The following is a 27643-nucleotide window of genomic DNA, read 5'->3' as shown; positions in this document are numbered from 1 at the left end:
TTAAAACGTGCCATTATCCTCAAAGGTTTTACATTGCATTACTACGTGCTTCGCCAACACATTTTATGGACTACAGGTATTTGCCTGTTGATATGTGCAGTTAATTCATGGAAACAAGAGGAATATAATATGGTTGTAATAATGGCTATGAGCATTAGAATTTGTGAGGCTTGTGAAGGCTGTCAGACCAGCAACAGTGAGACTGGAGTCTAATAGGGCACCGTTTTTTTTTTTTTTAACAGAAGGAGTGATAATTCGTAGACAAAGCATCTTCAAACCAGATGGCTTTTAAATAACAGTCGAATTATGACTCCAAAGCCAAAGAACCAACAACTGAATGACACATAGACGAATAAAGAGAGAGCGAGAGAATGATGCTTGTGAACAAAACAATAGATAACGCTAATTCACACAATATAATCTATTTGTATTCTAGTCATTTCATCAGAGCAATTCCAACTAGACAGTCATATTATTAGCATTGTGGGCATTGCCCACCGGACTCAGAAGCAGGCCTTAGTCACCTAAATTAAAAAATCCCCTGGCGCAGATGTTAGTTTTGGGACTATTAGACCTCTCCGAAGAAATGCTCACAGCTCCAGCATTATTTTCTCTATCGTAAAAGTCCCCACGGCTAATTATTATGTAAATTAAGCCATCATAATTTCAGGCACTAAGCGGTGGTTCCCAAATGAATACTGTATTTGGAGACTGTAAGAACTAAACAGAATGTGTGCATTTTCTGACCATAAATTGAAAGCTAAAACTGTACAATGCACTCAAAGATGTAGGTAAGTATTGACGTAAGAGTCATTTCGTGTCATTTCAGCAAGCCATGACAACCACCATCTCCGATTGTTCTGAAATCGTTTCTGTAGTAAGAAACAGGTAAGATTGGTATTCCTTTTTGAGAAATTAATATATTGATTGCACTCAAATTGCCGATTTTAAATGTAATTTATAGGATTTAGACAATATTCAATAAATATTCTGTAGTACCCAAAATTCGATCTGGACAAAACATTTTCCTACCAATGAGTAAGACATTAGGAATAAAAAAGGTTTAAAGCCACCCACAGACCCCCCACTCCACACAACAATCCCATCCCAACAACCAGTATACTGTATAAATTCTTTATGTTTATGTAGTATAAGCAGTTTCCCTGTATTCCTGTGCATGTTCTTTTCCACCACTGTTCAGAGAAAGTAGTAATTGAAGTCGCTTGCATTGATTACCATCAAGTAGTGTGGAAGTACCATATTTGGAGCATTAGTTGCTCCTGTTCCTACTATACCGCCTCACTATTTTCTCCATTTTGCTCATCTCTTGGGGTTTATTAAATAGATCACAACATTTCCTTTGCAACTTTGGGAAGAAAACCAATAGATTGTGCTCATGAGGAAAACATGAGGGCGGCAGGTAGCCTAGTGGTTGAAGCGTTGGACTAATAACCAAAAGGTTGAAAGATCGAATCCCTGAGCTGACAATGTAAAAATCTGTTGTTCTACCCCTGAACAAGGCAGTTAACCCACTGTTCCTAGGCTGTCATTGAAAATTAGAATTTATTCTTAACTGACTTGCCTAGTTAAATAAAGATAAAATAATGTGGTCATCCTCATAGTTCAAGCCAGTCCTCTGTGAAAGCAATTTAGTTTGTCCTTCTCTTAGAAACATAATGCTTCCACCCAACAATCCTTAACATTTACATTTACATTTAAGTCATTTAGCAGACGCTCTTATCCAGAGCGACTTACAAATTGGTGCATTCACCTTATGACATCCAGTGGAACAGCCACTTTACAATAGTGCATCTAAATATTTTAAGGGGGGGGGGTGAGAAGGATTACTTCTATGTATTCCTTAAAGAGGTGGGGTTTCAGGTGTCTCCGGAAGGTGGTGATTGACTCCGCTGTCCTGGCGTCGTGAGGGAGTTTGTTCCACCATTGGGGGGCCAGAGCAGCGAACAGTTTTGACTGGGCTGAGCGGGAACTGTACTTCCTCAGTGGTAGGGAGGCGAGCAGGCCAGAGGTGGATGAACGCAGTGCCCTTGTTTGGGTGTAGGGCCTGATCAGAGCCTGGAGGTACTGAGGTGCCGTTCCCCTCACAGCTCCGTAGGCAAGCACCATGGTCTTGTAGCGGATGCGAGCTTCAACTGGAAGCCAGTGGAGAGAGCGGAGGAGCGGGGTGACGTGAGAGAACTTGGGAAGGTTGAACACCAGACGGGCTGCGACGTTCTGGATGAGTTGTAGGGGTTTAATGGCACAGGCAGGAGCCCAGCCAACAGCGAGTTGCAGTAATCCAGACGGGAGATGACAAGTGCCTGGATTAGGACCTGCGCCGCTTCCTGTGTGAGGCAGGGTCGTACTCTGCGGATGTTGTAGAGCATGAACCTACAGGAACGGGCCACCGCCTTGATGTTATTTGAGAACGACAGGGTGTTGTCCAGGATCACGCCAAGGTTCTTAGCGCTCTGGGAGGAGGACACAATGGAGTTGTCAACCGTGATGGCGAGATCATGGAACGGGCAGTCCTTCCCGGGAGGAAGAGCAGCTCCGTCTTGCCGAGGTTCAGCTTGAGGTGGTGATCCGTCATCCACACTGATATGTCTGCCAGACATGCAGAGATGCGATTCGCCACCTGGTCATCAGAAGGGGGAAAGGAGAAGATTAATTGTGTGTCGTCTGCATAGCAATGATAGGAGAGACCATGTGAGGTTATGACAGAGCCAAGTGACTTGGTGTATAGCGAGAATAGGAGAGGGCCTAGAACAGAGCCCTGGGGGACACCAGTGGTGAGAGCACGTGGTGAGGAGACAGATTCTCGCCACGCCACCTGGTAGGAGAGACCTGTCAGGTAGGACGCAATCCAAGCGTGGGCCGCGCCGGAGATGCCCAACTCGGAGAGGGTGGAGAGGAGGATCTGATGGTTCACAGTATCGAAGGCAGCCGATAGGTCTAGAAGGATGAGAGCAGAGGAGAGAGAGTTAGCTTTAGCAGTGTAGAGCGCCTCCGTGATACAGAGAAGAGCAGTCTCAGTTGAATGACTAGTCTTGAAACCTGACTGATTTGGATCAAGAAGGTCATTCTGAGAGAGATAGCGGGAGAGCTGGCCAAGGACGGCACGTTCAAGAGTTTTGGAGAGAAAAGAAAGAAGGGATACTGGTCTGTAGTTGTTGACATCGGAGGGATCGAGTGTAGGTTTTTTCAGAAGGGGTGCAACTCTCGCTCTCTTGAAGACGGAAGGGACGTAGCCAGCGGTCAGGGATGAGTTGATGAGCGAGGTGAGGTAAGGGAGAAGGTCTCCGGAAATGGTCTGGAGAAGAGAGGAGGGGATAGGGTCAAGCGGGCAGGTTGTTGGGCGGCCGGCCGTCACAAGACGCGAGATTTCATCTGGAGAGAGAGGGAGAAAGAGGTCAGAGCACAGGGTAGGGCAGTGTGAGCAGAGCCAGCGGTGTCGTTTGACTTAGCAAACGAGGATCGGATGTCGTCGACCTTCTTTTCAAAATGGTTGACGAAGTCATCTGCAGAGAGGAGGAGGGGGGGGGGAGGAGGATTCAGGAGGGAGGAGAAGGTGGCAAAGAGCTTCCTAGGGTTAGAGGCAGATGCTTGGAATTTAGAGTGGTAGAAAGTGGCTTTAGCAGCAGAGACAGAAGAGGAAAATGTAGAGAGGAGGGAGTGAAAGGATGCCAGGTCCGCAGGGAGGCGAGTTTTCCTCCATTTCCGCTCGGCTGCCCGGAGCCCTGTTCTGTGAGCTCGCAATGAGTCGTCGAGCCACGGAGCGGGAGGGGAGGACCGAGCCGGCCTGGAGGATAGGGGACATAGAGAGTTAAAGGATGCAGAAAGGGAGGAGAGGAGGGTTGAGGAGGCAGAATCAGGAGATAGGTTGGAGAAGGTTTGAGCAGAGGGAAGAGATGATAGGATGGAAGAGGAGAGAGTAGGGGGAGAGAGAGCGAAGGTTGGGACGGCGCGATACCATCCGAGTAGGGGCAGTGTGGGAAGTGTTGGATGAGAGCGAGAGGGAAAAGGATACAAGGTAGTGGTCGGAGACTTGGAGGGAGTTGCAATGAGGTTAGTGGAAGAACAGCATCTAGTAAAGATGAGGTCGAGCGTATTGCCTGCCTTGTGAGTAGGGGGAAGGTGAGAGGGTGAGGTCAAAAGAGGAGAGGAGTGGAAAGAAGGAGGCAGAGAGGAATGAGTCAAAGGTAGACGTGGGGAGGTTAAAGTCGCCCAGAACTGTGAGAGGTGAGCCGTCCTCAGGAAAGGAGCTTATCAAGGCATCAAGCTCATTGATGAACTCTCCGAGGGAACCTGGAGGGCGATAAATGATAAGGATGTTAAGCTTGAAAGGGCTGGTAACTGTGACAGCATGGAATTCAAAGGAGGCGATAGACAGATGGGTAAGGGGAGAAAGAGAGAATGACCACTTGGGAGAGATGAGGATCCCGGTGCCACCACCCCGCTGACCAGAAGCTCTCGGGGTGTGCGAGAACACGTGGGCGGACGAAGAGAGAGCAGTAGGAGTAGCAGTGTTATCTGTGGTGATCCATGTTTCCGTCAGTGCCAAGAAGTCGAGGGACTGGAGGGAGGCATAGGCTGAGATGAACTCTGCCTTGTTGGCCGCAGATCGGCAGTTCCAGAGGCTGCCGGAGACCTGGAACTCCACGTGGGTCGTGCGTGCTGGGACCACCAGGTTAGGGTGGCCGCGGCCACGCGGTGTGGAGCGTTTGTATGGTCTGTGCAGAGAGGAGAGAACAGGGATAGACAGACACATAGTTGACAGGCTACAGAAGAGGCTACGCTAATGCAAAGGAGATTGGAATGACAAGTGGACTACACTTCTCGAATGTTCAGAAAGTTAAGCTTAAATAGTCCACAAGTGACAGCTCTCTGAAAGGATATCCCTATGGTGCAATTATAATATGAAGAATTTTCCTACAAGCCCATAAATGTTGATGGAGAAATGGGATAGGGGACTAAAATGTTGTGACAACAATAATATAATGCAATATATTGCATGGCTTTGTAATGCATTCCCTGTGGATCTGGTGATGTTTTTTCCCACCACTGTTCAGAGAAATTAGTAATTGAAGTCTCCATTTTGCTCGTCTCTTGTGTTTATTAAATAGATCACAACTTTGTCAACCACAACAAAAATATCAGGAAACATCTCTATATGTATTGTGATTAGTGGCATTGACCAACCAACCCAACCTAATACCATTACCAAACACTTCACAGTGTGTGTTTGGGACTTTTACCATTGAAGACCATAAGACTGAATCTATTAGAACTACTGTAGCCTAATCATTTCCTTGTTCAACTGGAATGGTCTAACAGTAACTAATCTGGAGCTTTTGTGAAGGGAATAAAACATACACAAAGGGGTCGTTTCTTGGACACAGATGAAGCGTAAGAGAAGACCTGAATTGCTTTCACGGAGGACTTGAATTGTGAGGCTGACCACACAATGTATTTTCTTCATGAGCCAAATCGATTGGTTTTCTTCCCAAAGTTGCAAAGGAAATGTTGTGATCTGTTTAATAAACACAAGAGACCAGAGAAGTGGATGAAAAACTGAGGCGGTATAGAAGGAACAGCAGCATCTAATGGTCAAAACACTACTTCATGGTAAACGATGTAAGCAACTTCAATGACTAATTTCTCTGAACAGGGGGGGGGGTAAACATCACCAGATTCACAGAGAATACATTACATAGTAGGGAAAATCAATACTCCAAACCACAGCTTCATACTACTTGTCAAACATAGAGACTTGAAATTCATACTGGTTGTTGGGGTGGGATTGGCGTGGGGTGAGGGGGTCCGTAGATTTTTTTGTTGTTGATTTTCCATGTTTTACTCATTAGTAGGAAGAAGTTCGGTCCAAAATCAGATGTTGGGTACTATATTTATTGAATATTATCCTATAAATTCCAATAAATTAAAATGGTCAATAAAAGTCAGATAAATTAAAATGGCCAATTTGGGTGCAATCAATTAGAAAAAAAAACAAGTTGCAGGAATGCTTATTGTATCGGTTACTAACTACATAACCAATTTCAGAACAATCTAAGATGGTGGGTGTTGAAATCCTCTTTCTTGTGCTTTTTGAGGTGGAACAACTCATAATGTGTTTACAGTAAATTCACAGCAACGTATCATCAAATGTCTTAACAGGTTGTAAAGATTTACAGGACCCCCATTATTTGAAAGCCAATGGAATCCAACCTTAGCCATTGTACAGATATCTTGCAATCACTTTGCACCATTGAGAAAGGACCTATAAAAATACAGCTACAGATGTAGGATTTTAATTTGATCACCCAGGTTGCAGGTGCAAACATGTCTATTAATTATAATCCACATAATAATTAACATTTCCTTTTTGCTGCAATATTATTTTCCTGCTGTAGCAAACTGGCTCGAATTAAGATCCTAGATCTCTATTAGATTGCCTCCTCCCAGCACAATTCTCAAGAGACAGCGGACTATGACATACTTTTTCATATAAAACCAATCTTTGCACTGCTTGGAAGTCTATGGCTATTATATGTGGCAGCCATCCCAGTGGTACTTTTCAGAGGGAGAAAAAAGCATAGCTTTCAGCACCAAGCAATGCGAGAAGAAAAAGCTGATGCTTGCTAGACAGGATGCCACAGTACAGACAGTCACAACAAGCTATTAAAACTGCAGAGCGTTGAGGTCAGCTCGGGAAGAAGTGTTTGCAGTAAATGTCCATGAAGTCAACTCGACAGGTTAAAACCACACAACCCAGCAAACTGTATCAGTAAAGATGAAGGATCTTAATTTGAGCCAATTTGCTACAGCAGGAAAATAATCCTCTAGCAACGGGAAATGCAAACATTTATGTGGATTATATGTAATTAATGGATATTTTTCTGAAAACTTTAGAAACCATTATAAACCTAAACTACACCATAAATGTGCATTTTGTTCTGTGCAGGAAAATTCTCAGCAACAAAAGAGTGATCAAATTACGATCCTACATCTGTATTTGAGCAAAATAATTTGTTTCAGATTTGAATCAGATTTTTTAAATCAAATGAATCAGTTCGAATGAATTCCAGATATAAACTAATACTGTAATTGCAGATCTGGCAGCATATTGCAAAATCAATATATCCCTGGTTAAACCAACTAGCAGACACAGACAGAGCATCACATCAGTCACAGACTTTGCAAAAAATATACCGCAAGATTATTCCCAATGAATGAAAAGGTATTAAGTGCACCGGTGTGCATATGTGCATAGCAATAGGTGTGTCCTTGCGCATCATCTACATTCATGACAGACTGGTGCTTTTTAAAAACCTCTTTAATGTGTCATGAAACAGTTTGACAAGTGTTTCTCTGACTGTGACGTGCACGTCATCAGAAAAAAGCAAAGACATATATATTTTTTTTGCACCAAGAGGCAAGAGAGATAGGGTGCCTCAACCTATCACAAAAAACACTCAACTAAAGTTTGACGGTGTTCTAAAAGGTTTTCTTCATCCAGGCATGTGTTGTGCTGAATATCCTATGGCGGAGGAAAAGGTCCTGCATTATTGACTAGCTGCTCCTGTTCGGGGGTGCCTGGGTACACTAAGCCCTCGTGGTGGAAAATGGTTTCTGCAGTAACGAGGAGCGATAAGGCACAAGGCCACTGAACCCCAGTGCCTCTAGATCATCGCATGGCCAGGCACTGGAGTTTCTCATTGCACAGCTGATAAGAGATTCTCAGCCACAGCCCTTTATTGATCCATCACCTTTTCATTTAGTGAGCTGTCCAGTCTAAGCCCTACCGTTCCCGACCCTCCACAGCACAGCACCCCTGCTGGCCAGCCTAGCCAGGCATCCCTGTTGGTCTTGTTCCCTTTATTTTCTCATCCTCTTATCTCGCTTTTGCTGAACAACAACCAAAATGTAAGCTGACGTGAAATTAGTTTGTGTACCTCACTCGACTTGGCCCTGAATATAGGGGTAGGAGGTGTTGTGCAAGCTGAAGACAGCGTTCTGATAAGAGGCTGTGTTTGACAGGGGGCAACTGTGATGGTGGAGGATCGCACAGCTGTAAGGACCCCTATCTGCTGCCTCCACTGTTAATGCTGTCACAGAGTAGAAGAGAAGGAGAGACTGAGCCCACCGTCCTCTTGCCTGTCACTGACAGAGTCTGAGCTGCCTTGGTACTGCTGTACTCATATATGTAACATATAAAATATAGTTTTTTAATAAGAAAATGTAGGATACATGTGAAATATTTACAATTGGCCAAATAATATATATACTGTATATGAAAAATATCTAATACATTTTAAATACATTCCAACATATATTACGAAATGTATTTCAAATGTACTGTATATATACATTTTTTTTACATTTAAGTCATTTAGCGGACGCTCTTATCCAGAGCGACTTACAAATTGGTGCACACATGTATGTCAAATGTATATCACACTATTTGTGAAATGGATTGGAAAATGAATTAAACCTATTTCAAAATATATTCTGAAAAACATGAAATAATGTATTTTAGAATATGGTTTCACATATTTATCAATATTTGATAAATATATTTGAAAAAATGTATTTGGAAATGTTTTGTCAAATATTTCCAAATACAACACCCATTTAAATGTATTTGTAATAATCATACATATTCACTACTGTTCAAAAGTTTGGATCACTTCAAAGAAAATCTACTTTTTTGTCCATTAAAATAACATCAAATTGATCAGAAATACAGTGTAGACATTGTTCATGATGTAAATTACTATCGTAGCTGGAAACGGCTGATTTTTTTATGGAATATCTACATAGGCGTACAGAGGCCCATTATCAGCAACCATCACTCCTGTGTTCCAATGGCACCTTGTGTTAGCTAATCCAAGTTGATAATTTTAAAAGGCTAATTGATAATTTGAAAACCATTTTGAAATTATGTTAACACAGCTGAAAACTGTGTTTAAGGATTAAAGAAGCTATAAAACTGGACATCTTTTGACTAGTTGAGTATCTGGAGCATCAGCATTTGTGGGTCCAATTACAGGCTCAAAATGGCCAGAAACAAATCACTTTCTTCTGAAACTTGTCAGTCTATTCTTGTTCTTAGAAATGAAGGCTATTCCATGTATGAAATTGCCAAGAAACTGAAGATCTCGTACAACGCTGTGTACTACTCCCTACACAGAACAGAGCAAACTGGCTCTAGCCAGAATAGAAAGAGGAGTGGGAGGAGTGGGAGGCCCCGGTGCACAACTGAGAAAGAGGACAAGTACATTAGAGTGTCTAGTTTGAGAAACAGACGCCTCACAATTCCTCAACTGTCAGCTTTATTAAATAGTACCCGCAAAACCCCAGTCTCAACGTCAACAGTGAAGAGGCAACTCCGGGATGCTGGCCTTCTAGGCAGAGTTGCAAAGGAAAAGCCATATCTCTGTCCAGTGTCTGTGTTCTAAATATTTTATTTTTTATTTGCCAGTCTGAGATATGGCTTATTTTTCACATTAGCTCAACAGTGCCGTGGGGGATACCGATCCAATAGAGGTTAACACCCGTCCGCTTAACCAATGTGTCAGAGGAAACACTGGTTAACTGCACCCGGGCCGCCACAAGGAGTTGCTAGAGCGCAATGAGCCAAGTAAAGCCCCCCCCCCCGGCCAAACCTCCCCTAAACCCAACTGTGCGCCACCCTAAGGGACTCCCAGTAATGGCCGTTTGTGATACAGTCCAGGATTGAACCCGGGTCTGTAACTCAAGCACTGTGATGCAGTGCCTTAGACCACTGTGCCACTCAGGAGGCCATAATTGTTATTTTTTTATAAAAGTGTATAGAAAATATAATACATTTGCCAAATCATAATGTCTTAACAATTAACCTTTAGTAGGTTATTTGGTACCATTAGGACCACAGAACTGGCAGTGTACAAGCTTAACCTTAAACTACAGAACAAAACAGAACACATTAACTGGATGAAGTGGCCAAAAAATCGTTAAGATTGAACCTCTCCTCCAAGTCTTCTAATTGGCTGCCACCGCTACAATATATTTTGTTAAAAGAACATGATACTGTACATTAAGGGTCATGTAGTGACTCCATAACTTTCATGTGCATATGACAAATAAACAAACAAACTTGATGAGAGCATTGACTTGATGAGAGCATTGACTTGATGAAAGCATTGTCACTCTATGTAAAGGGGAGACTAACGAACATGAGTGTGTTCTCCGTTTTGCTCTCACGAATGTGATGGGACTCATATGAAGGTAACCCATACAAACGAATGGAAGTATCACGGTAGTTTTGTGGCAACAAAAATAAGGGGTTAAATATGTGTCCAAAAAAAAAAGAAAATATTTCCTGAATTTTCTTATGTCTCCAAGATATAGGACAGACACTTTAAAACTTTATTCTTTATGTTTTATTTTACTGTCTTTTTTTTGCCATTTATGAATGTGTTAGTCAGTGCATTTATATTGGCTATAGTAGTAAAGGTAACACTTGGAATGAAAAGTTTAGCAAACAAAAAAAATGTTTTTTTTAGTTAGTTAACTAAATTTATGGGTCTTTTTTTTTTTTTTTTACATTGTAAGACCGCTAAATAGCTATAAGACTGCTAAATAGTCCATGTAACCATTGAATTATCTGCATTGACCCTATCTTGCACTGACTCACAAGACTATATATACACTCACTCACACACTCCACTGACCATCTCATACAAAACCCACACAAATTCACATACACTACATACGAACACTACACACATAACACACACACGCATACCAACACAACACACACATACATACGGTGCCTTCAGAAAGTATTCATACCCCTTGACTTTTTCCACATTTTGTTAAATTGAGATTTTGTGTCACTGGCCTACACACAATACCATAATGTCAAAGTGTAATCATATTTAGAGAAATTTTTACAAATGAATTACGAATGAAAAGTTGAAATATATTGAGTTAATAACTATTCAACCACTTTGTTATGGCAAGCCTAAATAAGTTCATGATTAAAAATGTAATAAGTTAATGAGTTGAATAGACTCACTCTATGTGCAATAATAGTGTTTAACGTGATTTTTGAATGACTACTGTACCTCCTCTCTGTACCTCACACATAATACTGTTCAGGGATTACCGTTCAGGGATGTCCCCATGAGGCCAACGGTGACATTAAAACAGTTACATAGTTTAATGGCTGTGATTTGTGAAAACGGAGGATGGATCAACAATACTCCACAATACTAACCTAAATTACAGAATGAAAATAAGGAATCCTGTACAGAATAAAAAATATTGCAAACATGCATCCTGTTTGCAATAAGACACTAGCGTAAAACTGTAAACAATTTGGCTAAGATATTATGTTTATGTCCTGAATACAAAGCATTATGTTTGGGGTAAATCCAACACAACACATCACTGAGTATCACTCTTCATATTTTCAAGCATGGTGGTGGGCTGCATGAAGTTATGGGTATACTTGTCATCGGGAAGGACTACAGTGTTCTTTTTTAGGATAGAAAGAAATGGAATAGAGCTAAGCACAGGCAAAATCCTAGAGGAAAACTTGCTTCAGTCTGCTTTCCAACAGACACTGGGAGATGATCAACAACCAACTTGATGGAGCTTAAAGAATTAGTGCAAATATTGTACAATCCAGGTATGCAAAGCTCTTAGAAACTTACCCAGAAAGACTCACAGCTGTCACCGCAGCCAAAGAGGATTCTAACATGTATTGACTCAGGGGTGTGAATACTTATGTAAATTATATATATCTTTATTTCATTTTCAATACATTTGCAAACATTTCTAAAAACATGTTTTCACTTTGTCATTATGGGTTATTATGTGTAGATGGATGAGAGAAAAACATGCATTTAATAAAAATTGTATTCAGTCTGTAACACAACAAAATGTTGTGCATGAATACTTCCTGAAGGCACTGTACAGTATGGACACTAGTCTTCCAACATTACCATGGGTTGAAGAACTAAATGTGGCAACTTTCAGAATGAATCAAACCACCGTTTTCCTCCATTTGTTCATAAAGGCTCTCCAAACCTGTTTTTTATGGTTCATAAATACTTTCCTAAACCGAAATAATCGACAAGATCAGAGTATTTTTCAATCTACCAATTGGTGCTGAAATGGAGACGAATATGCATATATTTATACCTCATTTATACAACATCGATATACAACATTCTAACTAAAAGGTGTACCGTATTTAAAGGGAGGACTTAAGATAAGTGTACTGAAATGAAATTAATGAAAACTCCACGAACAAATCTCTTGGCCAGCAAGTGGGATTTCATTTATTATACATTTGCTAACATTTCTAAAAACATGTTTTCACTTTGTCATTATGGGGTATTGTGTGTAGTTGGAAAGAAAATCTATTTAATACATTTTTCATTCCGTCTGTAACAACAAAATAAGTTAAAGGGTATGAATACTTCCTGAAGACTCTGTACACACATATACTTTCACACTCAACATATGCAGCTGCTACTCTGTTTTTTATTCTTACTCTTATTATTATTTATTCTGATGCCTAGTCACTTTACCCTGCCTCTATGTACATATCTACCTCAAATACCTCGTACCCCTGCACACTGATCTGGTACTGGTACTCCCTGTATATAGCTTCGTTCTTGTGCATTTTATTCCTCTTATAGAGTTACTTTTATTTCTTGTGTTTTTTAAAATCTGCATCAATGGGAAGGGCTCGTAAGCAAGTATTACACAGTAAACCCGTATGCGCATGTGACAAATAAAATGTGATTTGATTTGGAGAAATCAATAAATCTGATTTTCAATAGGAATACCGACTTGGTAAAGTGCAAAAATGTATCATTTTGACATGTCCCTCCATGCCCCTTCTAAGAAGATATTAACCCATTAAACCTCCAAAATACTCCATGTTTCCACCATCACTGTAAAGCCCTAGTTATTTAGGTGACTTTGAGAAAGTTCTTTCTGAAGATGATTGTTTATTTCTTGGGATTCATGTACGTCTGTCCCTCATTTGAAGGTGAACCCTGTTACTGGAATTGAACTCTTGCTTCATTCCTTTTAAAATATTTCTTCCAAAATCAACATTGAACATCTAATAGTCAAATTATAGTGTAAAAACAGGTGAGCTGGTTCTACTCTTTTTGGCCATTTCCGGGAGTTTAATACTGTGCCTACAGTATTAATCAGCTGCCTAAAACTTGCCATAGCAATATTTACTTGCAGCTTCTTTTTTTTTTTTACAATAGTGCCAGTGCACACACTTGTTTTCTTCTGAAATATGTAAGGCTCTATGTGTGACTCCTGTGCCAATACTCATACGTTTGGAATGAAGCCTATGATTATGTAAGCTCAACCTGGAATTTTGTTTGTTAAAAGGAGGAGCCACCTTGAATTCATCCTATTTTGGACGTTTTCAATGGGTACACTCTCCAGCATGAATATCATGAAGACTTCAAAACGAGTTTGATTGTATTGGGTCCCATGTCAGTCTGCTTGAAAGCCAAACCAGTTTTCACCTCACCATCCTCCCATTGATAATAGAACAAAGCGGAAAATGTATATTTCTTTCATGGAGGCTGAAAGGTTGAGTTATACAGCACCAGTCTTCTTCACCTGTACTGCAAATAGTCTCACATTGCATCTATTATGCAGCAATGTTTCACAAGAAAAGTGGAGCTTGCCTTTCCAATCCATCCACAGTGAAAGGCAGGTTCCTGCTCTGTAATCTTTACCAATAAAAGAGAACATCTCAGAAGTAACAAAGGATGAAAGCCCTGCCAAACCTGAGTAATTTCACAGAAACAGGCCAACATGGCAAATTATGCCAATTGAAGTAGAAACAGCAAACGGTGACAGCAACAGCTCCTTCCCATATACCTATAATCATAAATGGAAGGAAAAAATCCCTGTTACATCAGCTTTCTATCAAAGTGCTTTAAAGTTCCAATGCAGCAGTTTTTTTTATCTCAATATCAAATCATTTCTGGGTAACAAAACCTTACTGTGATTGTTTTGAATTAAATTGTTCAAAAAGAAACAAAAATAGCTTCTTAGCAAAGAGCAATTTCTCATGCAAGAATTTAGCTAGGACTGTCTGAGAGTGGTCTGACTGGGAAGGGTGAAACTGAAAACTAGCAGTTATTGGCAGAGAGGTTCGGAACTCTCTTTCTTATTGGTCATTGATGTCACCAGGCAGGCCAAAACTCCATCCCACTACAACAGGCTGAAATTTCAGGCAAACAAACAGCTCTTAAAGTAAAAGGGCATTACCATAATTTCATAGTATTATTCCAACCTCATAGTGTGGAAATACATTTGAGCTAATTAGCAGACACTCTTATCCAGAGCAACTTACAGTAGTGAGTTCATACATTTCCTTCATACTGGTCCCCCATGGGATTCAAACCCACAACCATGGCATTGCAAGCCACGTGCTCTACCAACTAAGCCACACAGGACCCAGAGTATGGGAAACATTTCCATGACATAGACTGACCAGGTGAATCCAGGTGAAAGCTATGATCCCTTATTGATGTCACTTGTTAAATCCACTTCGATCGGGGTAGATGAAGGTGAGGAGACAGGTTAAAGAAGGATTTTTAAGCCTTGAGACAATTGACACATGGATTGTGTATGTGTGCCATTCAGAGGGTGAATGGGCAAGACAAAAGTGCCTTGCACAGTGCGGTCAACTCAATATTAGGAAGGTGTTCTGAATTTTAGGTATACGTAGGGAATCATATTTTGGACTGCGCTGGGCCTTCAGCAACATGTTGTCATTACTAATAGAGTTAGATTTGTATGGGAGTCACACTTTGTGTCGCTACTGCTTTGGTTCATGACTGTGTGGTGGTCCTTGAGTGGGCGAATGATGCGAAAAGCATTAGCATGCCCTCTAGTGTTAGCACAAGCCTCCCTGCTGGTGTGACTGGCTAGCACAGTGACCAGGCTGTCAAATGACAGCGGATATCCAACCTGACGTATTTAAGTGCCACAGCAAGCAGACCATGGAGAGAGCACATGCCAAAGACAGCCAGGGAAAAGAAAAGGGCTGTGTGATGTTGCATCCTAATGGCCCTCGTAAAAAACCCTGCATATCTGCCGTAGATCCTCCATACAGTGCATTATATGGCTTAGCCTATTTGAATATCTCAAATATCTTGTGTGTTTTGTCACATATGCACACACAAATATGAATGCCGGTGTTAGATCGTACAGTAATACTGATCAAACAGCATTATTTTCAGATATGAATAAGCTGTCTGTCTGTACACAATCCTTTATGTACTTTGGCAGCTTGAATTTAAATTGTATCAATGAATCAACTTAATAAGCATCACACTCTCCATTTCTCCCTGCTTCTCTCCATCCCTCTTTGTCTTTCACACCCTCTGTTTCTTACCTCTGTAAGTCGTCTCTACCTTGCATCTCTCACGCTCACTCTCTCATTCCCACCCACATTGACCTAGCATCGATTTTTTTGGAATGAAACTCTTCAAATACAGTTGATCTGTCTCTCGCAAAGACTGAAATACAGAGGCTGAAGTTCTAAACCATAGTATGGGAAACCATCAAAGTGAGCAGGTAATCCTTTTGGAAAATAAAATCCCCAGAGAAGCTTCTGACTGTGGATAAGGGCAAATTGGATTAATAACACTATCTGATTTAATAAGCTACACTATCATAATGTTTGATTCAGTTCATTTGTGGGTGACCTGGTGTCTTTGGCTTTGAAAGCCAGAAAATAATAAATCCTCACGACACAAAATGAATCCTACAAACTATCATCGGACATTTACAGGTGATAATGCCTGTCCAAACTCTTATCAACCTGATGTCAGATTAAGATTTTGCAAAAATCATTCTCAGTCAGCAAAACACAAAAAAAAGACACTGAAGGGAAAATAATAAACTGCACAAAAAATAGAATTTAGGTGATAATGCCTGAGATGAATGCCACCTTTTTAAACTGAACTGCAAAAAAAGGAGGAAGGATGCCTATTTTTAAACAAACAATGACTTAAACAAAAATGACTTCTTTAGGAATGTATTCCTTTGTGTGGCATTAATCCACATGCAAAGCAGATTGGTTGTGTTTGGGTGACTTGTCCTTCCATGAGAAAGGATTTGCTGAAGATGGGGTTTGAGTCCTATAGGCAGTATGGATAAATAGAGGAGCAGAATGCTGCCAGACAGACTAGTGAAAAACAGACCGCAGTTCCACTGTAAAAGTGAAATTGATCTGGTTGCCAGTCAGATATATCTTGACCATATCCATGTGCTCCATACTGGGCTCCTCCCAATCAACACAGTCTATTGGATTACCAGGTAATTCATGAACTTTAAAAGTTATTGCAACTCCATTGGAAACTCAAATTCTTCCCCATCCAATCTCAGTGTTCCTGACTGAGAAGTGAGCAGCGATATCACTATCATGATATCACGTTTACCATAGGGCCTGCTAACATACAGTAGAGTGCTTTGTAGGAAATCCCATAATGTCTGACCTAATCACAATTCCACAAAAATTATTTTACAGAGCAGAGTGATATCGGAGAGGCCAGTAACAGTGATTCACTGCAGCTTGCTGTATTTCATCTATGGAAAATGTTTTACTGAGGAAGATGAAGGTTAGAAAATCCAATGCTGGTTGGTTTACACATGTATACACTTTAGCAGGACTCTTGAGCATCCAGGCTTTTCATGCTCAGTGGGAAATGATGTACAGTGGCAAGAAAAAGTATGTGAACCCTTTGGAATTACCTGGATTTCTGGTTGGACTTAGATGAAGATCCGATCAAATTTTATGACCAATTTATGCAGAAATCCAGGTAATTCCAATGGGTTCACATACTTTTTCTTGCCACTGTACACTGATGCTACTGTTTATGATCTATCCTGTTGCCCAGTCACTTTATTCCTAGATATATGTACATACAGTATCTACCTCAATTACCTCGTACCCCTGCACATCGACTCGGTACTGGTACCTGCATATAGCCAAGTTATCGTTGCTCATTGTGTATTTATTCCTTGTGTTATTTTTCTACATTTTTCTCTCTGCATGGTTGGGAAGGGCCCTTAAGTAAGCGTTTCACTATTAGTCCACACCTGTTGTTTACGAAGCATGTGACAAATACAATTTGATTTGATTCAAACCCTCAATCAGACCACAGAGAGGACATTACAAAGACCTAATACGCTGTCGTCCCTGCTAGGCCTGCTGAGCCTAACCTAGACAGCTATGATAGACAGGGACACAACCCTGGCCTGTATAGCGGCCAGCATTTAAGGGAAAGATATCACTGAAACTATGCTATTATAAAGGCAAGCTGAAATCTCAAGATGTTTCCATCCTGTCCTCTAAACCGTCATGGTAAGTTGCAGCTTTTGTTAAGGCCAGGCTAAAAGTGTGGGCTGCATGAAGAGAGGGGCATCAATATTCTATTACCTTTCTTCTTCTTCAGAATTTCCCTTTGAGAGAGCGCTTTTGAGAATCCTCTGTTCTCTAGTCGTCCAAATTTCCCTGTCTTCCCGAGAGGCCTGAGATGTCCCACCACTCTCTCATTCGATGTGCGTTTGTGCAGTATCTTTAAGGGGAAATTATTTTAAATTCAAAAACAAAAGCTCTGGCATTATTTATAACATGCACTGTCAGAACTCTCTGGTAGGGCTCCTTCTGCATGGGGTTGGGAAATGAATAGGGTTGGAAAAGGGAGCCCCGATTCACTTCCAGGGGAGAAGTCCAGTAGAAGTTATTACATTAATGGAGATAAAAGCAAAAGATAACTAACCTTTTCTTTTCCCACTAGGCATTCTGTAGTTTCTTCATACTAGCATTAACATAGAGTACTCTGCATGAAAATCCTGGGTAATTTATTGGTGTGCTAACGAATCATCACGGCGTAGGAATGAACCATATTTGTGGCCTTACTGCTCTATTGTGTTTAGCCAGTTAGGCCACCAATGTATTATCAGGAGCAGTAGCATAGCCAGCAGTAGCGTAGCCAGAGATTCATTGGCTTGTGGGCCAGCAGAAATTTGGGTAGGCCCAAAAAATAAAAACAAACACACATTTTGCCATGGGGCAGAGAGGAAAATGTGCCGTTTTATAGCTAACATCATGCTATTCTACACATTTTGCCATGAGGCTGAGAGAACATGTTGCATTTTTAAAGCGAATCAAAGCTAAAATATACTGTAGGTGCGTTAACTGTGATAAAGGCAATGGATTATGAGCTGTCTTGTTTGCTAAATGAACATATTAATTAGGCAGTGGCATGGTGCATATAGCCAAAGAAGCACAATATGCCTCAATTGGTCATATTTGTGGTTTATTGGGGGTGGGGCTTACAATTAGTTATTTTTGGCCACCCATCCCATGAGAGTGAATGTCATTCCAGTGCACTGCTTGCTATGAATTCTATCTGATGGTGTTTGCATGTTTAGGTAAAAATACAAATAATGTTCCGTTTGGAACACTGACAAGTAGAGAGGGTATTTTGTTTTGCTTGGGTGGGCCTGGCTCCCCAGTGGGTGGGTGGGTAGGTGGGCCTACCCGTGCCTATGCGGCTGTTCAGGAAAGGCTAAGTCAGGAAAGGCTACGCCATCTTTTTTCATGCCTCAATACAGCACAATCTCACAACCTGACGGTCTGTGTGCAGGCTTTTCACAGACTCACTTCTCTCGCTGAATTAATGTATTCACTTGTTATTATTCAAAGACACTCAACACTTTATTGCACTTGTGCAAGTTTAATGTTGTTTAATGTTGTGAAGCTGATCGCTATAAACCTTTGTTTTTATTCTATTTTTAAGTTAATCAAATCAAGGATACTTTTCTACCATAGTAAGTGGGTATGCAATGCTTGGTGCACTGGATCCATGTCAGTAAAACGGTTAACTGTTCTTAGCTCTGTTCGTTAACTCATCTGCTTCTCACTCCCTTCTCTCCATATGTTGTAAAGGACTGCAGCATATAATGATGAGACCAGTGGGATGGTCATCATTTTTATTTTTTTTTTACCTTTGAAAGATTTAGGAGCACTTTCTTTGGATATTATATCTCCACACAAGAGCTCTGGCTCCAGTCTCCTTGCTTGTACTCACATTGTCCACCAACAGCATGGGCGCCATCTGTTCATATGGAAGTAGGAGGCAAACTATGCCAATGCGCCCATAATGTGTGATGGATTAGTGCAATCTGTTAATACAGCAATAAGGCACTCGAGGGGGAGTGTGTTTTGATTATGATGATTGTCGGTTGTGCTCCAATCCCTGAATACCGTCAACATGCATAGCCAGGACAATAATCACGATAACGTACAAGCTCCAGTTCCTTATTGTTTTTATAATAACTTTTCTATTGTATCTTTTTTTTCACACCTAGTCAATAGTTATTGGCTTTATTTAAAAATGCTCATGATTGCTTTAAAGTGGCAATCTGCAGTTCAATCAATAACACCCCGCCACTGTTTTGGTTAAAAGCCGAGGGGTGGAGCCGGAGGAATGTAACCAATTGCATAGATGGAGCCATGGATTCAAGTACTGACCACCAACATTCTAGTTTGAACCATGTTTTGAGGCTATACACTGTTCACATTTACATTGTTTACCAACATTGGAGTAAAACAAGCCTATATTTTGGATTCTGACAGCTGAACTAAGCTCTTGCAGCATTTATAAGTTACATTATTCAATAATTAATGGCTATATACAATTTATTTAAAAGTTTAAAAAAAATGATGTATCAATCACAGATTTCCCCTTTAACTGCAGGTTTGACTTGCTGAGGGTGTTATGAACTAGACTGAGGGAAAAAAACACTGAAATATTGCTGAATCTCTGCATTGTCTCTATATCGATCAATTCTATGGAATGTCTACAGTCACGCCGACAGGATCCTAATTTTCTTAATGCTTGTAGTCTACAGTACTGCTTGCAATTATTGAACAAGAATTGCACTTTGTTTGCATCAATCACACCATCATTGTAATGTTAATTGTTAAGCGAAAATTCTGAGAGTAGTTGTCATTCATGTTAAATACATTGGAAATATGTGGGAGATATTTTTGGGGGAGAATGTAATGTATGGATGCTGGTTGATGCAACCGAGTGTTCTTACTGGCATGAGTAAGAACATATGGCATGTATGATACATATAGTACTGTGCAGTGGGATGTTTCAGGCGATGCATTTATGATGCCCAAGGAGAGGTATGAACCATCACCTTCAAGCTGTTCTCAAAATCCCATCACTGTCAGAAAAACAATGTAGATAGTAATGTTGCAACCTGGGAGTCTGTGCCTTTCCTCAGAAAATAAAATATTCTCAGCTGACATTACAACGTATCTTACGTGGGAAAGTATTGCATTCTTTTATTCTGCTATCAGTAAGGATACAGTGCCTTGCAAAAGTATTCATCCCCTTTCGCGTTTTTCCTATTTTGTTGCATTACAACCTGTATGTAATTTAAATTGATTTTTTTATTTGGATTTCATGTAATGGACATAAACAAAATAGTCCAAATTGGTGAAGTGAAATGAAAATAATAATAATAATAATTTACATAAAAGTGGTGCGTGGATACTGTATATATTCACCCCCTTTGCTATGAAGCCCATAAATAAGATCTGGTGCAACCAATTACCTTCAGAAGTCACATAATTAGTTTAATAAATTCCACAATCTAAGTGTCACATGATCTTTCACATGATCTCAGTATATATACACCTGTTCTGAAAGGCCCCAGAGACTGTAACACCACTAAGCAAGCAGCACCACCAAGCAAGCGGCACCATGAAGACCACGGAGTTCTCCAAACAGGTCAGGGACAAAGTCGTGGAGAAGTTGGGGTGGGTTATAAAAAAATATCAGAAACTTTGAACATCCCACGGAGAACCATTATTAAAAAATTTAAAATATGGCACCACAACAAACCTGCCAAGAGAAGGCCGCCCACCAAAACTCACACACCAGGCAAGGAGGGCAGTAATCAGAGAGGCAACAAAGAGACCAAAGATAACACTGAGGGAGCTGCAAAGCTCCACAGCTGAGAATGGAGTACCTGTCCATAGGACCACTTTAAGCCGTACACTCCACAAAGCTGGGCTTTACGGAAGAATGGCCAGAAAAAAAGCCTTTGCTTAAAGAAAAAAATAAGGAAACACATTTGGTATTCATCAAAAGGCATGTGAGAGACTCCCCAAACATATGGAAGAAGGTACTCTGGTTAGATGAGACTAAAATTGAGTTTTTTGGCCATCAAGGAAAATGCTATGTCTGGAGCAAACCCAACACCTCTCATCACCCCGAGCCACCATCCCCACAGTGAAGCATGGTGGTGGCAGCATCATTCTGGGGGTATGTTTTTCATCGGCAGGGACTGAGGAACTGGTCAGAATTGAAGGAATGATGGATGGTGCTAAATACAGGGAAATTCTTGAGGGAAATCTGTTTGTCTTCAAGAGATTTGAGACTGGGGCAGAGGTTCAACTTCCAGCAGGACAATGACCCTAAGCATACTGCTAAAACAACACTTGAGTGGTTTAAAGGGAAACATTTAAATGTTGAAGAATGGGCAAAAATCCCAGTGGCTAGATGTGCCAAGCTTACAGAGACATACCCCATGAGACTTGCAGCTGTAATTGCTGCAAAGGGTGGCTCTACAAAGTATTGACTTTGGGGGGGTGAATAGTTATGCAAGCTCAAGTTTTCTGTTTGTTTGTCTTATTTCTTGTTTGTTTCACAATAAAACATATTTTGCATCTCCAAAGTGGTAGGCATGTTATGTAAATCAAACTATACAAACCCTCAAAAATCTATTTTAATTCCAGGTTGTAAGGCAACAAAATAGGAAAAATGCCAAGGGGGTGAATACTTTCGCAAGCCACTGTAGATAGCACTTACAAGTTTGAAAGCTAGTCTCAATGCTGCATTACTTATTTATTGAAACACTGATAATTGGCTTACTGGCACATGCGTCTATGTCTTCATCATCATCATCATCATCATCACGTCATAATCATCATAACACTCTCATAAACCAGTTTACTCTCCCAAAACGCCTCATTGCATCACAGAGCTCTGCCTGTATTAACAGTACCATGAACCAAAATGAGTTCTAACCACAGTAAATCCCATCAGTGTCATTCAATATCCATTGATCCACACTGTTCAGTATATGAGGAAACCATTTACAGCACAGACAATGATCTGTGGCTTTACGCTACAATATCCAAGCAAAGGAAAATGCAGGTTTACCCATGCATGTCTGTGTGATCTAGTTGAAGATGCACATCTGCCACACACTTTTCCTCTCTAAAATGGTTGCCTCCATCTGGCTCAATTATCAATCAACCAAGCCATTGTTCCCATCCTCTACAACACGCAGAATAATGAGCAGCACATGCCTTCCACCAATAAACCACCACCTAACCATCCACCTTCCCACCCCCTTTAATGGTAGATCCCGCCCCCTCCATGTCCACAACTAATTGAACCATAAAGTCTCCAGCGAGCTAATGAAAGGGGCCCACCCACACCATGCTCACACACAGGAATGGATCTAACCCTTCTTCAATTACGTCTTAGCTAAGGCCAAAGGCGTAGCTAATGGATTTCAATAAATGAGGCTGGCTGCCCCAGACAATTTGGATGCTGATTTATGTGTGCTGAGCTGTAGAGGGAGAGTGGTTGACGTACAGGAGCACTATAGCAGGAGGATCTGTGAACGTGTCCGTAGATGTTTCTCCTATAGGAATATCATGCTCTGCAGAGTGTTATGACCACCGGCTCAACCTTTTAGAGGTGATAGGTTTAGGGAAGGATTTAGCTTTAAGCTGCAGGCTACATTCCTGGTGTTAAAACACTGATGTTTCCACTCAACATAACAAATCGTAAGAGCATCTGACTGATCTTTAAAGCTGAACAAACACGGCAGAGCCGTAACAAAGGAATTCGGATTATTTTCTTGGATAGGAAAGGATTCATGCTTTGTTCTCACTAGCAAAAAATGCTATATTTACAGTGCAGACTGTTCTCAAGGTCTTCCCTCCAATAGATAAGAATGAACAATATATATTTACATTTACATTTACATTTAAGTCATTTAGCAGACGCTCTTATCCAGAACAAATTGGTGCGTTCACCTTAAGACATCCAGTGGAACAGCCACTTTACAATAGTGCATCTAAATATTTTAAGGGGGTGAGAAGGATTACTTTATCCTATCCTAGGTATTCCTGAAAGAGGTGGGGTTTCAGGTGTCTCCGGAAGGTGGTGATTGACTCCGCTGTCCTGGCGTCGTGAGGGAGTTTGTTCCACCATTGGGGGGCCAGAGCAGCGAACAGTTTTGACTGGGCTGCGCGGGAACTGTACTTCCTCAGTGGTAGGGAGGCGAGCAGGCCAGAGGTGGATGAACGCAGTGCCCTTGTTTGGGTGTAGGGCCTGATCAGAGCCTGGAGGTACTGAGGTGCCGTTCCCCTCACAGCTCCGTAGGCAAGCACCATGGTCTTGTAGCGGATGCGAGCTTCAACTGGAAGCCAGTGGAGAGAGCGGAGGAGCGGGGTGACGTGAGAGAACTTGGGAAGGTTGAACACCAGACGGGCTGCGGCGTTCTGGATGAGTTGTAGGGGTTTAATGGCACAGGCAGGGAGCCCAGCCAACAGCGAGTTGCAGTAATCCAGACGGGAGATGACAAGTGCCTGGATTAGGACCTGCGCTGCTTCCTGTGTGAGGCAGGGTCGTACTCTGCGGATGTTGTAGAGCATGAACCTACAAGAACGGGCCACCGCCTTGATGTTAGTTGAGAACGACAGGGTGTTGTCCAGGATCACGCCAAGGTTCTTAGCGCTCTGGGAGGAGGACACAATGGAGTTGTCAACCGTGATGGCGAGATATATATATATATATATATGATATATGATTTATAACAATTGTCAGTGGAGACCAGATAATTACTCTCTCTCTTCCTACAGACCAAAGTGTAACTGTGCACACTATAGGGAACTAAGACTAGCTATACTTGTCATGCTTGTCATATTGCAAAATGCCTCAGACACTTTTTATACACAACAAACTCTAGATAACTCCAGATAGCCATTCTTCCTCAATCCTCTGTCTCTTGTCTCATCTTTGCTCTTACTTCATAACATGGTTTCCAATATCTGCTCTCAAGTATTCTACATGCCTCTAATCCCAACACCCTGTAAGCAATCTCTCACATTCTCTCTCACATTCTCTCTCTCTCACACATTCTCTCTCACATTCTCTCTCTCTCTCTCTTACATTCTCTCTCTCCCTCTCTCTCTCTCTGAAGATGGCGACGTACTGTATGGTTGCCCTCTTGCAAGCTCTGACCCAATTTAAATATTTTGTTATCCTTTTGGTGTTTATCTTTACTGTTTTTGCACAAAATGTGTCCGCTATCATTTTTTATGATCAACAATAACCTCAATTCCGGCTTCAACTTCGACTCATCTGCCCTGGGCTCTATGTGTACCTTCGACCCAATCTTTGGACTAACCAATAGGAAATGCAGAGGCATCCTGATGAGAATAAGGTTAAGGTATAACCGGCTACCACTTCTCTCTATTCTATTGTATTGGCCAGTCACTTGATAAAAAGATGGATGACCTCCAATCGTGGATTTGCTACCAACGAGACTCATAACTACAATATTCTCTGTTTTTCTGAAGGATGGCTTTCGTACAAGATAACCCCCATGGCTCGAAAGATTCTCCATTTACCGAACGGACAAGACATTGGATTCAGGGAAATCCAGTGAGGAATGGGGATGTCTCTTCACAAGACACAGGTGGTGTGGTCAGCATGTAAGACACATAATGCCCAACTTCTATCAACACGTCTCCTTTGCCACTAGGGGCGAAAGAGTCCTAGACCCCTGTTACTCAACCCACAAGCAAGCATACAATAATTATAATAATAATAATAACACACTACATAAACCAAAAGTATGTGGACAACTGCTTGTCGAACATCTCATTCCAAAATCATGGGCCGTAATATGGAGTTGGTCCCCCCTTCGCTGTCATAACAGCCTCCACTTTTCTGGGAAGGGGTTCCACTAGATGATGGAACATTGCTTCAGGGACTCACTTCCATTGAGCCATGTGCAGGCCAGTCAAGTTCTTCCACACCGATCTCGACAAAGCATTTCCGTATGGACCTCTCTTTGTGCAAGGGGGCATTGTTATGCTGAAACAGGAAAAGGCCTTCCCCAAACTGTTGCCACAAAGTTGGAAACAAAGAATCATCTAGAATGTAATTTTATGCTGTAGCATTTCCCTTTACTGGAACTAAGGGCACTAGTAGCACAAACCTAGCACAAACCATGAAAAACAGCCGCAGACCATTATTTCTCCTCTACCAAACTTTACAATTGGTACTATGCATTGGGCAGGTAGCATTCTCCTGGCATGTGCCAATCCCAGCTTTGTTCATTGGACTGCCAAACTGTGAAGCGTGATTCATCACTCCAGATAACGCATTTCCACTGCTCCAGAGTCCAATGGTGGTGAGCTTTACACCACTCCAGCCGAAGCTTGGCATTGCGCATGGTGATCTTTGGCTTGAGTGCGGATGCTCGGCCATGGAAACCCATTTCACGAAGCTCCCAAAGAACAGCTCTTGTGCTGACATTGCTTCCAGAGGCAGTGTGAAACTCTGTAGTGATTGTTGCAACCGAGGACAGACGATATTTACACGCTTCAGCACTCTGCGGTCCCGTTCTGTGAGCTTGTGCGGCCTACCACTTCTTGTCTGAGCCGTTGTTGCTCCTAGATATTTCCACTTCACAGAGTGTGTACTTGATTTTATACACCTGTCAGCAACAGGTGTGGCTAAAATAGCAGAGTCCACTAATTTGAAGGGCTGTCCACATACTTTTGTATATAGTGTACATGGGACTGAGAGTGCAGTATTCATACCCCTTGACTTTTTCCACATTTTGTTACTTTACAGACTTATTCTAAAATGGATTAAATTGTTTTTATTCCTCATGAATCTACACACAATACCCATAATGAAAAAGTAAAAACAGACTTCTAGATTCTTTTGCAAATGTACCAACAAAAAAAGGTGGAAATATCATATTTACATAAGTATTCAGATCCTTTACTCAGTACTTTGTTGAAGCACCTTTGGCAGTGATTACAGCCTCGACTATTCTTGGGTATGATGCTAAAAGCTTGGCACACCTGTCTTTGGGTAGTTTTTCCCATTCTTCTCTGCAGATCATCTCAAGCTCTGTCAGGTTGAATGGGGAGGGTTGCTGCACAGCTATTTTTAGGTCGCTCCAGAGATGTTCGATCGGGTTCAAGTCCGGGACCTGGCTGGGCCACTCAAGGACATTGAGACTTGTCCCCAAGCAACTCCTGCATTGTCTTGGCTGTGTGCTTAGGATCGTTGTCCTGTTGGAAGGTGAACCTTCGCCCCAGTCTGAAGTCCTGAGTGCTCTGGAGTAGATTTTCATCAAGGATCTTTCTGTACTTTGCTCCGTTCATCTTTCCCTCGATCCTAGTCTCCCCAGTCCCTGCCGCTGAAAAACATCCCTACAGCATGATGCTGCCACCACCATACTTCACCGTAGGGATGGTGTCAGGTTTCCTCCAGATGTGACACTTGGCATTCAGGCAAAATAGTTCAATCTTGGTTTCATCAGACCAGAGAATCTTGTTTCTTATGGTCTGAGAGTCTTTAGGTGTCTTTTGGCAAACTCCAAGCGGGATTATCATGTGCCTTTTACTGAAGAGTAGCTGGCCACTCTACCATGAAAGCCTGAATGGTGGAGTGCTGCAGAGATGGTTGTCCTTCTGGAAGGTTATCCCATCTCCACAGAGGAACTCTGGAGCTCTGTCAGAGTGACCATTGGGTTCTTGGTCACCTCCCTGATCAAGGCTCTTCTCCCTCGATTGCTCAGTTTGGAAGGGCGTCCAGCTCTAGGAAGATTCTTGGTGGTTCCAAGCTTCTTCCATTTAAGAGTGATGGAGGCCATTGTGTTCTTGGGAACCTTCAGTGCTGCATACATTTTTTGGTACCCTTCCTCAGATCTCTGCCTCGGCACATTCCTGCCTCGGAGCTCTACGTGTTTGCTTTGAAATGCACTGTCAACTGTTGGTACTTTATTCAGACAGGTGTGTGCCTTTCCAAATCATGTCCAATCAATAGAATTTACCACAGGTGGACCCCAATCAGAAACAGCTCCGGATGATCAATGGAAACAGGATGCACCTGAGCTCAATTTAGAGTCTCATAGCAAAGGGTCTGAATATTTATGTAAATAAGGTATTTCTGATTTTATTTTTCTAATAACCTTTTTTGGCTTTGTCATTATGGGGTATTGTGTATAGCTTGATGAGGAAGAAAAATTCAATCCATTTTAGATTAAGGCTGTAACCTAACAAAATGTGGAAAAGGGGAAGGGGTCTGAATACTTTATACTATATACAGCGCTTTTCAAGGGCCCTAAGTCGCTTTACAATTGTAGAAATTAAAAAGAAAAACAGCAAAACAGTAGTCAAAACAAAACATCAGACTAAACAAAACATAAACAAAAGAGAGAGGTAGTCTCAAAGAAGGGAAAGAGTATG

At 41.5% G+C, this 27643-nt stretch overlaps 1 protein-coding gene across 1 annotated transcript in view; it reads right to left on the bottom strand.

Moving 5' to 3' along the window:
- LOC115128926 (reticulon-4 receptor-like) overlaps nucleotides 1-25656 on the bottom strand; it is a 28917-nt gene extending 3261 nt beyond the window's left edge. The window contains exon 1 of the mRNA XM_065018109.1: nucleotides 25581-25656. Within this exon, the coding sequence (XP_064874181.1) occupies nucleotides 25581-25656 (76 nt within the window). The remainder of the gene's footprint in view (nucleotides 1-25580) is intronic.
- Nucleotides 25657-27643: the final 1987 nt, after the last annotated feature.

This window comes from Oncorhynchus nerka, linkage group LG4 (genome assembly GCF_034236695.1).
Source record: "Oncorhynchus nerka isolate Pitt River linkage group LG4, Oner_Uvic_2.0, whole genome shotgun sequence".
NCBI classification, from domain to species: domain Eukaryota; kingdom Metazoa; phylum Chordata; class Actinopteri; order Salmoniformes; family Salmonidae; genus Oncorhynchus; species Oncorhynchus nerka.
Note: the sequence above shows the minus strand (reverse complement) of the source record. Positions and strands in the feature narration are given on the sequence as shown.